At 33.1% G+C, this 12,392-nt stretch overlaps 3 protein-coding genes across 3 annotated transcripts; 2 read left to right on the forward strand and 1 right to left on the reverse strand.

Moving 5' to 3' along the window:
- Positions 1-179: 179 nt before the first annotated feature.
- LOC116775197 (uncharacterized) lies at positions 180-3,249 on the reverse strand. Its single transcript, XM_032668042.2, has 7 exons — positions 2,546-3,249; positions 2,321-2,471; positions 1,966-2,254; positions 1,779-1,873; positions 1,648-1,711; positions 1,399-1,545; positions 180-1,189 (listed from the first exon to the last, which is right to left on the reverse strand). Exons 1-7 carry the CDS (start codon positions 3,141-3,143, stop codon positions 386-388), a joined length of 2,148 nt encoding a protein of 715 aa, XP_032523933.2. The 5' UTR covers positions 3,144-3,249; the 3' UTR covers positions 180-385.
- A 2-nt stretch (positions 3,250-3,251) lies between these two features.
- On the forward strand, positions 3,252-6,425 carry LOC116775198 (uncharacterized). Its single transcript, XM_032668043.2, has 7 exons — positions 3,252-3,999; positions 4,082-4,235; positions 4,329-4,614; positions 4,689-4,777; positions 4,851-4,914; positions 5,005-5,151; positions 5,240-6,425. Exons 1-7 carry the CDS (start codon positions 3,345-3,347, stop codon positions 5,960-5,962), a joined length of 2,118 nt encoding a protein of 705 aa, XP_032523934.2. The 5' UTR covers positions 3,252-3,344; the 3' UTR covers positions 5,963-6,425.
- Positions 6,426-6,516: 91 nt separating this feature from the next.
- Positions 6,517-8,879, forward strand: LOC116775201 (cytochrome c oxidase subunit 4 isoform 1, mitochondrial-like). The gene is made up of 4 exons (XM_032668048.2): positions 6,517-6,766; positions 7,598-7,790; positions 8,034-8,164; positions 8,771-8,879. The coding sequence occupies exons 1-4, from the start codon at positions 6,575-6,577 to the stop codon at positions 8,771-8,773; spliced, it is 519 nt and encodes a 172-aa protein (XP_032523939.2). The 5' UTR covers positions 6,517-6,574; the 3' UTR covers positions 8,774-8,879.
- The last annotated feature ends 3,513 nt before the right edge of the window (positions 8,880-12,392 follow it).

The following is a 12,392-nucleotide window of genomic DNA, read 5'->3' on the forward strand; positions in this document are numbered from 1 at the left end:
GAAAACATAAATAGAAAAATATAATTTTTAAAAAATCAATCTATGTCAACAAAATATTATTTTTTTTATGTTTCATACTTAAATTGATGACATAATAATTTTTAAGAGTTTAATGATTTATGTAAAAATTATCAATTTGATACTTGTTTTAATATTAAGGTACAAATACGAAATCAATATTTATTTACTCTGAGATTAAAATTTTATTATCATTGATTAATATACATATATTTTTTTAACTGTGTCATGTGTTTATGTACATGTTATACATTGTGTGAAAAGTTTTAAAAATATTTTATACTACTACATTTTATTACCTAAATTAATTGACAAAATAACAAAACAGTCATAAATAACCTATACTATAATTTTGCACAAAAAAACCTCAAGTCCCAGCGTTTATTTTCTCAACCTCGTCTTGTATAACTTCCGATAAAAGAGCATATAGTTCATTCTCTGGTAAAATATTCAGAACATTTTGTTTACTTCTCGTTAAATCCTCAAAATGTTCCGTTGGTATGCTCAATCCTCCATTACTCTTTTTGTCCTCGTCAGATAAATATAAAAGTGTCAAAACCTTTTGATCGTCAGTCTGAACGTTGTTATCTTCATCTCTCTTAGGTCCTAACCCGCCATCATCTTGTACATTTTCAAGTAAGTTGGCTAAATCCTTATTTAAATTATCAACGCCCGCTGGTTCATCTTCTATAGCAGGTGTATTCATTTCGTATTTATTGCCTTCTTTTTCACTTTCTTCTAAGCTTTTGTTTGAAACTTCATTTATTTGTGTTTGATTCTCTACTTCTTCCTGTGCTTCTGTATCCTCTTCATCGGGAATTATCATGGTTTGATCTGCTGGAATGTTCTCAGTTGCCGTTTCCTCTAAGACCTTATCATCATTGAGTATCATATCATTAACCTCTATGTCACCATTGTCTGGATTTATTATGTCCTCATATTCAGCAATTTCCTGGCTATTGAACATAGTGGCTAGGAATTCTTTAAACAGTTTCTCATCAGATATTCTAAGCTGACCGTCTATTTCTGTAATAGGTATTGGCTTCATTTTTTCACCAGTCAAAGGTGGTATCTTAAATGTGGTCTGATCCGGTTCAATATGAATTGGTTGAGCTAAAAATGGGTTGAAGTCTGATTTTAGAGTAGTCCTTTTCTTCGAAATAATTACCGGCTGGACAGACATAGAAATATATTAGTACTTTAAAAATATATACCCAAAATAATTCTTACGATTACATATTAACATACAAGAACATAATTTTGAAATGTGTTTATATGGTGGCATTTTCTTCTTAATTTAAAAGCAAATAAAATACTGCAAGCCAAATAAAATAAAAGTAGCTAAACGCTGTAAATATTTCTACAAAAAATATTGTGTACCTGTTCCATAATTTCTTCAATCCAATCAGTATAATAGCCCACTTTCGTGAACACTGTTGGCATATCGGGAGAGCCACAAACCGGAGATCCGAAGCTTATGATTCCCATCAGCTTATTTTCAACTATACCAGGACCACCTACGTCACGCTAGAATTATATTACAGCAAATATAATATTGATAGATAGATAAATTTAAATGATTTTGGTTTCCTACAGCAAATAAAATAAATAATACAGATTTTAACATACATTGCAGGCTCCTCCTCCTCTAGATATAAAACCAGCACAAAAGTTTTTTTTCGTAACGTAAGCTCTGAAAGAAAAAATCTATTAAATTTAATTTCTCACACCAAAAATTTGGTCAGCAGCGGATATCTTACTTGGAATAAACATCTTGACAATCTTCTAAAGGATACACATGTAATTCAGCGAAAGACAATATGTTTTTCCATGGACTGCCAATTATCGGACTGTGCTGAAATATTTATCGAAAATATAATTTGTAGGGAAAATTATTATAAATGTTTTATCAAAACGACTTCAAATTTTCGAGAACAAATCCCTAACCTCTTTGGCACCCCAGCCCACTATAGTAATTCCAGATGTAGTCATGGAGAGAGTGGACTCGTGTCTATCAAAATCAATTTTTTTTACGCTTCTGATTTTTCTCCTAAATTTCAGATGGCGTGCTAGTCGGAGGAGACAGATATTGTTCCTCAAAGTCTTTGGATCGTAGGAAGGATGGAAGTAGACCTCCTGCACAGATATGACTTCACCTCCACCGTTATAAAAGCTACTGCCGACTCGAGCTGACAGAAACGCTGGATTTTCTCGGAACAGACGATTATTATAAGCCCTGCAAGCAAATAATTACTAAAAGAAAGCTACCAAATGTCACCTTCCTTATTTTAGTGATATGTACAATTGTAAACAAGAAGAGGCTGTGATTATAAGATCCGACTTAATAATGGATCCGGCGCAATGAAAGTTATTAAATATTTGAATTGTTGCCATAAATGGAAAATGTTTGATTTTGGTCCTTTCTCCTTTAAATATTCTGCGGCCGCTAGACTCTGTAACAAACACGCAATATTGGACATTTCGAATTTTGAATATTAATAACATAAAGACATTTTGAACTTATTACCCCAGAACTCGTTTTCTTCTATAATAGTAGTGTTTCCAACAATCTTAAACGAATCATATGTAACATTGGATGATTTATCGTTTTTATTCGTTGGAACTTTCATGGCCTTCAGAACATCCATATTAATATTAGCATAGACCTTACCAACGCTGTACATTTCTTTTAAGAGCTGCAATTTTCTTAAAAACTGTTCAATATAGTGAGTAACATTTTCATCGCCTTCATTTAATTCGGTATCATTATTTTCATTGACCACGTTAGCCTCGGCTAGTACATCATTTATTATGGCTACAAAATCTGTATCGTTTATATTTTTATAGCTCACTCTGGTCTGTCTTGCAATTTCCTTTAAGTTGTCATAATCCTGAAGCGTTAGTGACGTAAAATATTTGTGTACCTTGGAATAGTCTTGTGATTTTGCCTTCACGCTACCATTTAATTTAAAAAGTAAAAATAGTTTATTAATCGTGTAACGGATAATGGCTTCGGTTACAGCGATGTTGTTTTCTTCGATCGGAGGCAATTGTTGAAGACAAAGACTTATTGAGAAAATATTAAATAGTGTACAAACTGATACAACGCTATAGAGATGAGTCATAACAGAAAGATATCCTTAAACTTAAACACCTAAGAAATATACAGAAATAAATCGAATATATTGTTTTCGATAAACAGCATTGATAGCTCGAAAAATATTGAAATGTTACAAGTTATTTGATATTTATGACGCCTCATAAATATAAGGCATAAAATATTTTGCTGCAAATAACGCAGCTTTGGAAAGTCATAGAAATAAGAAATGTCATTGGTAGTAGTTATTACATTAATAAACATTAACAGTATGTTTACATCAAGCGTCCGTGGTAATACATTTTATGATTTTAATGAAGAAATAGAATCGATTACAAACGAACTATTTACAAGTTTAGGTCTGACGAGCAATTTTCATTTGTTTGAGAACATCCAGCACTTACTGGAAGCCCATTTTAAGTTAAGGAACATATCAGAGACCAATATTGAAATATACAATATTATGAAGCAAGTAAGAGACCCTTACCGCAAAGAAATCGATGAGTTCTTAAAAATAGACCAAGTTCTAAATGAATTGTCTTATAATGGTTCGTATTTAACAAAAGAAACGACGTTTGAGAAAATACAAATCGATAATATTTTTGAGAACATTTCTTCTTTAGTATTTTCGCATAATTTTGGAGATAAAAACTTTACATTTCATATAAACGAGACCAAAAAAGATAACATTGATAGCAATGAAAGTATCAATGAGTCGCAAGAGGTCATGCATTCCACTGAACATAATATGGATTTTATTGAGGATTTTTTGAAAAAAATTGATAAACTCACAATCAACGACTTCTTGGATAAAGAATCTGATGTGTTCATACAAAAAACTAGAAGGTTCGAAAATAATCGATATTATGACTTAAAAATATGGAGTAAGGAATAATATTGAGTTCATATAGTTTACTGTTTATACCTACAATATTTTTATAATTAATGGAAGACAAATTAATTTAGGTGAAAAACCAAAGAGACGATTATACAAAGGCGAGGCGACCGGCATCAATGACTACCCATTCATAGTGAGCGTTCACGTCAAGGAAGAATTCAGTTGCTCTGGAAACATCATCAGTAAAGCTTTTGTACTGACATCAGCTTCCTGTCTACAAACGTAAGTTTGTTGGATTCCTTAAAACGTTACAGAACAATTTGCGTTCCTATATAGAAGGGTGTGAATATTAATAGTATAGCAGTCTCTTTACAGTGTTTACAAAAATCGTCTTAAAGCACACGACCTACCGAGTGTTGTTATAAGAATTGGCAGTGACTTTATTTCAAAATACGGTGAAATGGTACCTATTGTAACAATTTTCTTCCATCCGAAATATAATCCGACGTATTTAAAAAACAACATCGCAATTCTCAGAATGGAAAAACACACGTATTTTAGAACAAATAGAAATATAAGAAGGATTGATTTTGACGATAGAAAAAGAAAAGTTCTGGAGAGCTCACATCAAATCGCCCTTCTGGGTTGGGGGTCGAAACTTGTGAGTATACGTATTAATAAACATCTTGTAGAAAAATACAACATTTGGTATATTAATGTTGGTAATTATTTCAGCCGGTTGAAAAAGTCAACAGTAATGAACCACTCGCATATACAGATTTGAATATCTTCAATCACGAGAAGTGTAAGCAAATCTATTCAAGGTATCACGTACTGGAGTCGCTAAATAAAAGCTTTGTTATTATACAATAAGATATCTTTTCATAGTATATTTAGTGACTATATTACAGGATCCAATTTTTGTGCTGGATTTATTTTTAAAGGCGGTGGTGCTTGTGTGGTAAGTTTTTTTTTTGCCTTTTCTAAGGATGTTCAGATGAGCTATATATTTTTAGTATCGCTTCTTAATGGACAATAATTTTGATAACAGAAGGACGACGGTGGCCCAGCCATTGTGAACGGTATACTAGTTGGAGTTGTCAGCTTCGCTCCAACGATTTGCGGGGCGCGGAACTCACCGACTGTGTTTACAAAACTGAGCTGCTATAGTAAATGGATTCGAAGCATTATCAATGAAGTATGTAATATACAAGAACACTTACATATAAATACTTAATAAACTTGGTTTCTGACAATAGTTATTTGAGCTCTATTTAACTTTTTAGGACGCCTCAATGCAATGGAACACTACAACTCAAAAAGAAACCTTATCCCAATCAAATTATACTCGAAACGTTCATGTTAAAAAGACTGATAACGAAAATAATTTAAAAAATACAGGGAACAAAGACTTCGAGTCTTACATCCTCCGTGGACAAAATGATTCTATAAAAAAATTAAACAAAAAATTACCATACGAGATCAAGTTAAAGGTCAACAACAAGGATAAAATAAAGAGCACGATGAAATACAACAAAACTCATGTTGACCAAAGAAATGATCAAAAAAGTGTTGTAGAATTACCAAACAATTACAACTATTATAGTGTTGAAAGAGATTATTCAGACGAAGAGGGATTGAGCATAGAAGATATTAAAGAAAATACACTAAAACAAGATAATACAACGACTCGAGACGCTGAAACACAATCTGATCGTAAAACTGATGTACAGAAAGAAAAAGTCATAGAGGAACATTTTATTAATATTCTTGAGAACATTTTAAAGATATCGACTAAAAAGCAATTTAAAGATTTCTTACGGCGAGTTACTTTAAGTTTGAAATCGACTCTGGCAACGCAAACTCACAAACGTAATATAAGAAATGGCGACACTTTAATAGATAGAAAAAGACAAGCAAGCTCGACTAAAGCTATGTCCTCGACCTCGACCACGGCAAAGCCCTTAAATATTTACAAAAAAATTATTGACTTCTTCACCAAAAACTGAAGTTCAGTATCACTGACATTCTGTTAGCTTGTCTGTTTTATAGGAAGTTGAATAAATAGTATATAAAACTACGTTCCCTGTATTTAGACTTAAGAATAAAATTTGATATACTATGGATTAAACATTTTGCGTATTCGATATACGAAAACTCATAGACATATTTATATAAAAATAAATTTGTTATAAGTTTTGGAAATCCAAAGCTTCACCTGTTTCTCTCAATCAAAAAAGTTTTCAAACAAAAGGAATCTGATATTGTATTTTCTTGGGCTCGTATGTGTAAAGAAATATATGGTATGTGCACACCCTAGAAGAACTGATCGTGTTCAATTTATTCAGAGGCTGACGGGACCCAGTTTTTTTAAGAGTTTATATATAAACAAATAATACTATAACTTATTTTTTATTTGTAACGGATTGTTGTTTTAGTATATCTACCTAAAGTAGATTTTAGTTAATATTGTCAATGTTATAAGTACGAATTAAACATTAATTTTCACTAATAATATATCTAACCTTTTTTATATAAAGACACGTTAAACCTCATTCATATAAAAAATATAAATACAATCACAATCACTGTGACTGAGGCAATAATAAAACGTTTCTAATATGAATTCCGTGTTAAAATTCCCCTACATATTTAAACCAAATGTCCAAAACATCAGAACGACTTACTGGTATTGTAGGACAGGTTACAGAGATGTAGTGGGCCACGGTGTTAATGGTATAGCCGGCTACAAAGATGATTGCCATTTTCCATTCCCAGCTGTGAGGTTTAAGGAGAACACTCAGGACATATGTGTAAGATTAGTTTGAGAATATAATATTTTGATGATGATTTATCTGAGTCATGAAAGTAAAATTATTAAAAAAAAATCTATTTACGTTTGATTTAAAAGTTACACTAATGAGGTTAACAATTAACATAGAAAAAGAGTCGAAACTTCTCAGCATTCCATGGATTCACTGTGCGGGTGCTAGATCCATTGCGTTGCAGAAAGAGTGCTCGATACTTGCGACCCGGGTGTAGGATTAGGGGGCCCTATCTAACGCGCGTTAAACGCTCACCTCCACCGTCCAAGCTCCTCTCTTTACCTAAACAAATTTGAAACGAACCTATTAGGGCTGCCTTCGAAGTACATTCTAAGAATGAATTGATATTAGTTCTGGACAGGCCTAAGTCTTTTAGTAAGTTGTAGAGAGATTTATCTGTTACACCTCTCGCTCCGACTTCTACCAAGTACATATTTACGACAAACCTATTCTTAGTGAGTTCGTTAGCAAGTTCTTAATACTCGTTGACCTTGATGGCATGGTCTTTGGGGATGTTGGTTTCCCGAGGACCCGTCAGCTCTATTAACATAACACGCTTTAAAATTCACGCATACAGAAATATGTCTGGTCTGAACGCCGACGCACAAATCTCCTTTGGAATTTTACATTGTTTCTCATACATATCCATCGTTATACCCCAATCCTATAGCATGAAATATATGTTATAACACTATTAAAGCCATAACTTAGGGCAATTAAAGTCTTATTTTTGTATTAATTGCAAATTATACGAAGCTATAGTGCTTATGTCATAGTGACCAACTGATAATTTACAGATTTTTTTTTTCTTGCATAAAGGCCCTTCGCGAGAAGGAACGTTGTGATTGGCGGATGCTCTGCTGTGAGGAGAAGAAGGCTCTGTACCGCGCTTCCTTCTGCCAGACCTTCGCGGAGTTCCAGGCGCCAACTGGCCAATGGAAATTCATCATGGGATGGGTGTTCGTCGTTACTTCCTTCACATTCTGGGCAGCCATGTTTTATCATCATTACGGTTTTAATATTTTTATTTATTTCTGTCCTATGTCCATTCTATCTTTCCTTTCTAAAATTCGTTATCCTTTTTTCCGGTATTCTGGTGAACTTTTATTCATACAACTTTAACAACTGATTTTTTTGTATATCCCTACAGTTTTTTTCCATTTTCTCTCAACTTTTCTTCGTCTGTAATTGAATTTGGTTCATATATTGATCATATTTCAGTAAAAGCCTGTATCTGTATATTTTTTTGATCCAGTGTATGAGCCGTTGCCAAGTACATTCTCCAAGGAGTCCCAGAAGGCTCAACTGCGCCGCATGCTGGAGCTACGTGTTAATCCCATAGACGGAATTTCATCCCTCTGGGACTACGACAACGACAAATGGCTGGTAATGAAAATGTTATATTGGATAAAAAATTATATAGGTGACTTTCTTACCTTCTGGATACCTTCTGGTCTTAAGCTTGATTGAGACCAGCGGTAAAATGTTTTTTGCGGTAACTTTATAGCTCTTCTCAAATAACTCATTAAAACATACTTTAATAACGAGGGCTTAGTTGAGTGTAAGTTTTTTTATGGAACCAGAACGGAGTAATCTTATAATAGAAGTAGCATTGGTTACAGTCACTGTGTAAAATGTAACCCACTCATATTTACTGAACGTAATTTATTTCTTCAAACTCATGGATATGAATTTATCCTGAAAATCATTACGGAAACTATATCATCTATTCTTATACTCATCATCTAAAAGCATCTATTTAAAGTTACTATTATAAATGTACTATAACAAAACTAAGATATCATAGGGCCTTTCAAAATTTTCATACCAACCGAATACGTATTGTTTCCGCCCTGAATATGGTACGTTATTTTCATACGATATCGAAAAATAATACTTAAAGTGCTCGTAAGGACTTGATCAGCTTGCAATATAAAAAATGAAATTTGCTTAATTTATTGAGTGAATAATATATCTTTTTCTCTGTTTCAGTGAAATTTGTGTCTCAAGAAAAGCTGCAACGTTTGATTATTTATTCCTAATAACGTTACTTAGACATTAATTTAAAGCATCATCAATAAAGGGTTTCGTTCATATTTCATATATTGTTTTGTTTGTTGTTTGGTCAATACTGTAACATAATCTAACATTGTCATAACAGTTTAGATTTAAAAATATTTCCAGTCGACATCCTCGATTATTCAAATTTTTCTTTTTTTTATGTAATCGTATCATGGAATTAGTTAACTGAGTATTGACTAGGGAGCCAGACGTAACTGAAAGTTTATAACTAAAATAAGAAGAATATGAAGGGACTTTAACAAACACTTATTACTGCTTCAAACTATTGTGAAGTTATGTTGAGAAGACGGTCTCATTTTAAATATAATTTATTTACTATTTATTACTGTCACTTTTTTGTTTAACAATAAACTCATTGTTTTTATTTCATAGCTCATAAATATAATTCCAGACACAAATGCTAACACCAAATTAGTATAAGTACTATCTTTATTACAAAACAAGACGCCTGACGCAAGCGAGTTTTAGAATTTTCTATAACTTGAAGATTTTTGAAATCTTTTCTGTTCATTCTCTAATGCTCCTTACTTGGTTTAATAATTGTTTTTCGCAAATTGTTCACAAATCCTACGGTAAGATGTAAGAACTTAAAGGCCCGTTAGGTATGAAAGTTATTAGGTAAGAAGTATGGTCGAAATCCAGAAAGTTCTTTCATCGAGTTTTTATAAGGTGTGGTAGTTAGCTGTGGTAAAGTAACTATCGCTCGAACATGGGCTGGCTTGAAGGGGGGAAGTACCACCCTCTCCCAGGAGATCGGTGTGAAGTAGACTTTAATGGCTGCGTTTCGTCTGATGACAGCCGGTTGCCCTTTTCTTCCCTTTCCATATTCCCACCCTCTCCTCGCCCTCTCCCACAATCTCGGGCGGCAAGGTCGGCAAGGACATCTGCAACATCCCTTATATTGCAGATGTCTATAGGCGACGTTGACTACCTTCCACCGGAGTTATGTCGTATGTCGTCTGCTCGTTTTCCGGCTTTGAAATAAAAAAGGGTTAGGAAGCTGTACACATTGCAAACGGTTCTCAAAATAATTACAATACACCTGTCCAAATACACGTATACGTTTAATGAATAAAGGTGATATCCTAAAATGTTTAATGATTAAAAATTTAATTGTGTACATGCATCAACCTCATTAGAACTATTAGACATGAAATAATATTTTGTCAGGATGCGAGTGAAACCGTGCATGAAGGAATTATACGATAAATATATAACAGCGAGGAGTTCCGCTGGGGTTTGTTTATTGTGTACAGTTTGTTGTGAATCATATCAAGATGCGGTGTGCCGTGAGTATTTACTAAAACACATAGTTTATATAAGCGGTGAACCATAACAATCTAGTTCATCAGATATCTCAGTTTGAGTCTATCTGTATTAAATTATAAAATTTTTTTTTTTAGGTAGCTATTGTCCTAGCCTTTATTGGCATGTCCTTGGCCAATCCCGTCCCATCTGGTTTAGGGGGTCTGAGTAAGTAATTTATAAAATAATATTTACCATACAAAATGACAAAGAAAGAAAACAATTTACCGTCGAAAAAAAGAAGTGACTTAAAAGTTAACTAACAGTTTAATAAATCTCGTAAACTAGTGGAGTAGGAATATATATTGTATAATAATATTTCAAGGGTACAAACTGACGCCAAGTCCTCCCTTTGCAGTGAAGGAAGGTTTGAGGCGAGCGCGGGCGAGGCGGTCATAACACACCCTAACCCTTGGTTAAGGCTGCTGTAATGTACTGAAGTTGACTTTCTTCCACAGCCTACCCGCTGACATCTGTTCTCGTTGAGTCTAGATCCAGCTACATCAATCACGGAGTTTCTATTCCCGTTATCAAAGTACCTATCGTGAACGTCCCTATACTACCTTCAATAGTAAAACCCGTCTACTCCATAATTAAACCTGTCGTCTTGAAAGATTACGGCTACGGTTTGCACTAACAATACATTTTTATCTTTCTATAACACTCTATAACTCAATAAAATATTTACGACCGCTGTGTTTTATTTTTGTTTAATTTCGCAACAAAGTATCAGATTTCACAAGGGAAATCAACATCCGGAGGTTAAGACAAAGTAAAATTTAATTATAGCCTGATATAATGGTCTTCCGTCCATTATGTTTGCTTTTATCGTTTACTTGTGTAATAAGAAATATTGTGGCCCATCAAGAAAACTCTGTGTCTGATATTTCCGCAAAACAGATTAGTCGAGAAGATGGGAGTAAGTATACCTAACCAAAAAATGTTTTTGTTGAGTTATCAAGGTAAAAAGACTGAAATTAAAAATGAATAATCTCTTGGTCACCTAATATATAGTTTCATAAATGTTATAAATTTTGAACATAAACTAAACAAAAAAACTAATGATATTTCCTTCAGAGTACTGTAAAATAGTAATCTACAGGCACCGTTTTTCAACGATTAACCTGACATTTTTGTTATGTTGAATATAAGTTGTAAATAAGTTATTAAAGTTAAGTTACGTATAATACCATTAAATTCACAATTCGTCTACTATTTACCACAAACTCTACCACTCCTGACTTCCTGATATAGAATTTAATGTGATCCCGATGAATTAAGTGATGCAAAAGTCGTACCCAGTGTATTGGATGATCTTCCGCATTTGGACCAATTTTCGGCCTATCTACATCCCACGCCTGCAAAACACAAAAATCCAATTTCATTTAAGACTAATGCTGAATTTTATGTGGATTAGTTTCTGTACTAGATGTATTCCGTCTTTTCAGCCTCCCCTATCAAGCCCACTCTCAAAAAACAAATCAAAAAGGGAAGGCTTTCAATCTTCTTTCTGTACAATTATCCGACTCTAGTTGCAACCGAGATTTCGTTGAGTGCTAGATAATCTATCGACTCGGAACTTTAAAAACAGTTCCTGACGCTATTACTCATTTGAATTCGTTTCCATTTTGCCACATAAACCAATATTATGTAAAGGCTGAGTTTCTAGTCAGACAGAAGTAATATTTAATCTAACATAATTTGTGCCTTTAATTTTCTACTACGCATACGCAGTGGAACACGAGCAGATAATGAGAAGTATGAACGATAAAGAGTGGCAGTATGAAGGAATACCTATAGAGTTGCCGCTCAGAAGAAGCGAAATTGTAAAGAAAACGACTCCCAAAAAAAAAATAACACGTAAGGGTTTTGTTTATGTAAGCTTTGAGTGACTTTTAATTGTTGCACAATCTACCCTCATGAAATGGTACAATCCAAAGTTTATTATAATTTATATCTAACATTATATTTCCTCCTTTTATGGCTGCTAACTAATGGAGCAACAGCAAAGCTTGCCTCTTTCTTCCTCGTTAGATTTTATCTAAGTATATAATATAGTAATAATATGATTAAGTAATTAAAACCTACAAATAAATTTTATTCTTTTTAATATTTAATAAAGTATCTATGTTTTAAGCTATACTTATAATAAATCTGTAGAGAGGTCAATTACAGAATTATTTTTTAAATTAAATTTTGAAAATATATTTTATGTACAGACATAAAA

This window comes from Danaus plexippus, chromosome 25 (genome assembly GCF_018135715.1).
Source record: "Danaus plexippus chromosome 25, MEX_DaPlex, whole genome shotgun sequence".
NCBI classification, from domain to species: domain Eukaryota; kingdom Metazoa; phylum Arthropoda; class Insecta; order Lepidoptera; family Nymphalidae; genus Danaus; species Danaus plexippus.

Excerpts from the sequence above, each read along its gene's own strand:
- LOC116775197 (XM_032668042.2), bottom strand. The coding sequence starts at position 3,143 with ATGACTCATCTCTATAGCGTTGTATCAGTTTGTACACTATTTAATATT. Across the intron at positions 1,874-1,965 it reads TGGGCTGGGGTGCCAAAGAG|CACAGTCCGATAATTGGCAG; the intron begins GTTAGGGATTTG and ends TAAATATTTCAG. Across the intron at positions 1,546-1,647 it reads GAGGAGGAGGAGCCTGCAAT|CGTGACGTAGGTGGTCCTGG; the intron begins GTATGTTAAAAT and ends ATATAATTCTAG.
- LOC116775198 (XM_032668043.2), top strand. The coding sequence starts at position 3,345 with ATGTCATTGGTAGTAGTTATTACATTAATAAACATTAACAGTATGTTT. Across the intron at positions 4,236-4,328 it reads TCAGCTTCCTGTCTACAAAC|TGTTTACAAAAATCGTCTTA; the intron begins GTAAGTTTGTTG and ends GTCTCTTTACAG. Across the intron at positions 4,778-4,850 it reads TGTAAGCAAATCTATTCAAG|TGACTATATTACAGGATCCA; the intron begins GTATCACGTACT and ends TAGTATATTTAG.
- LOC116775201 (XM_032668048.2), top strand. The coding sequence starts at position 6,575 with ATGAATTCCGTGTTAAAATTCCCCTACATATTTAAACCAAATGTCCAA. Across the intron at positions 6,767-7,597 it reads AGAACACTCAGGACATATGT|GCCCTTCGCGAGAAGGAACG; the intron begins GTAAGATTAGTT and ends TCTTGCATAAAG. Across the intron at positions 7,791-8,033 it reads CATGTTTTATCATCATTACG|TGTATGAGCCGTTGCCAAGT; the intron begins GTTTTAATATTT and ends TTTTTGATCCAG.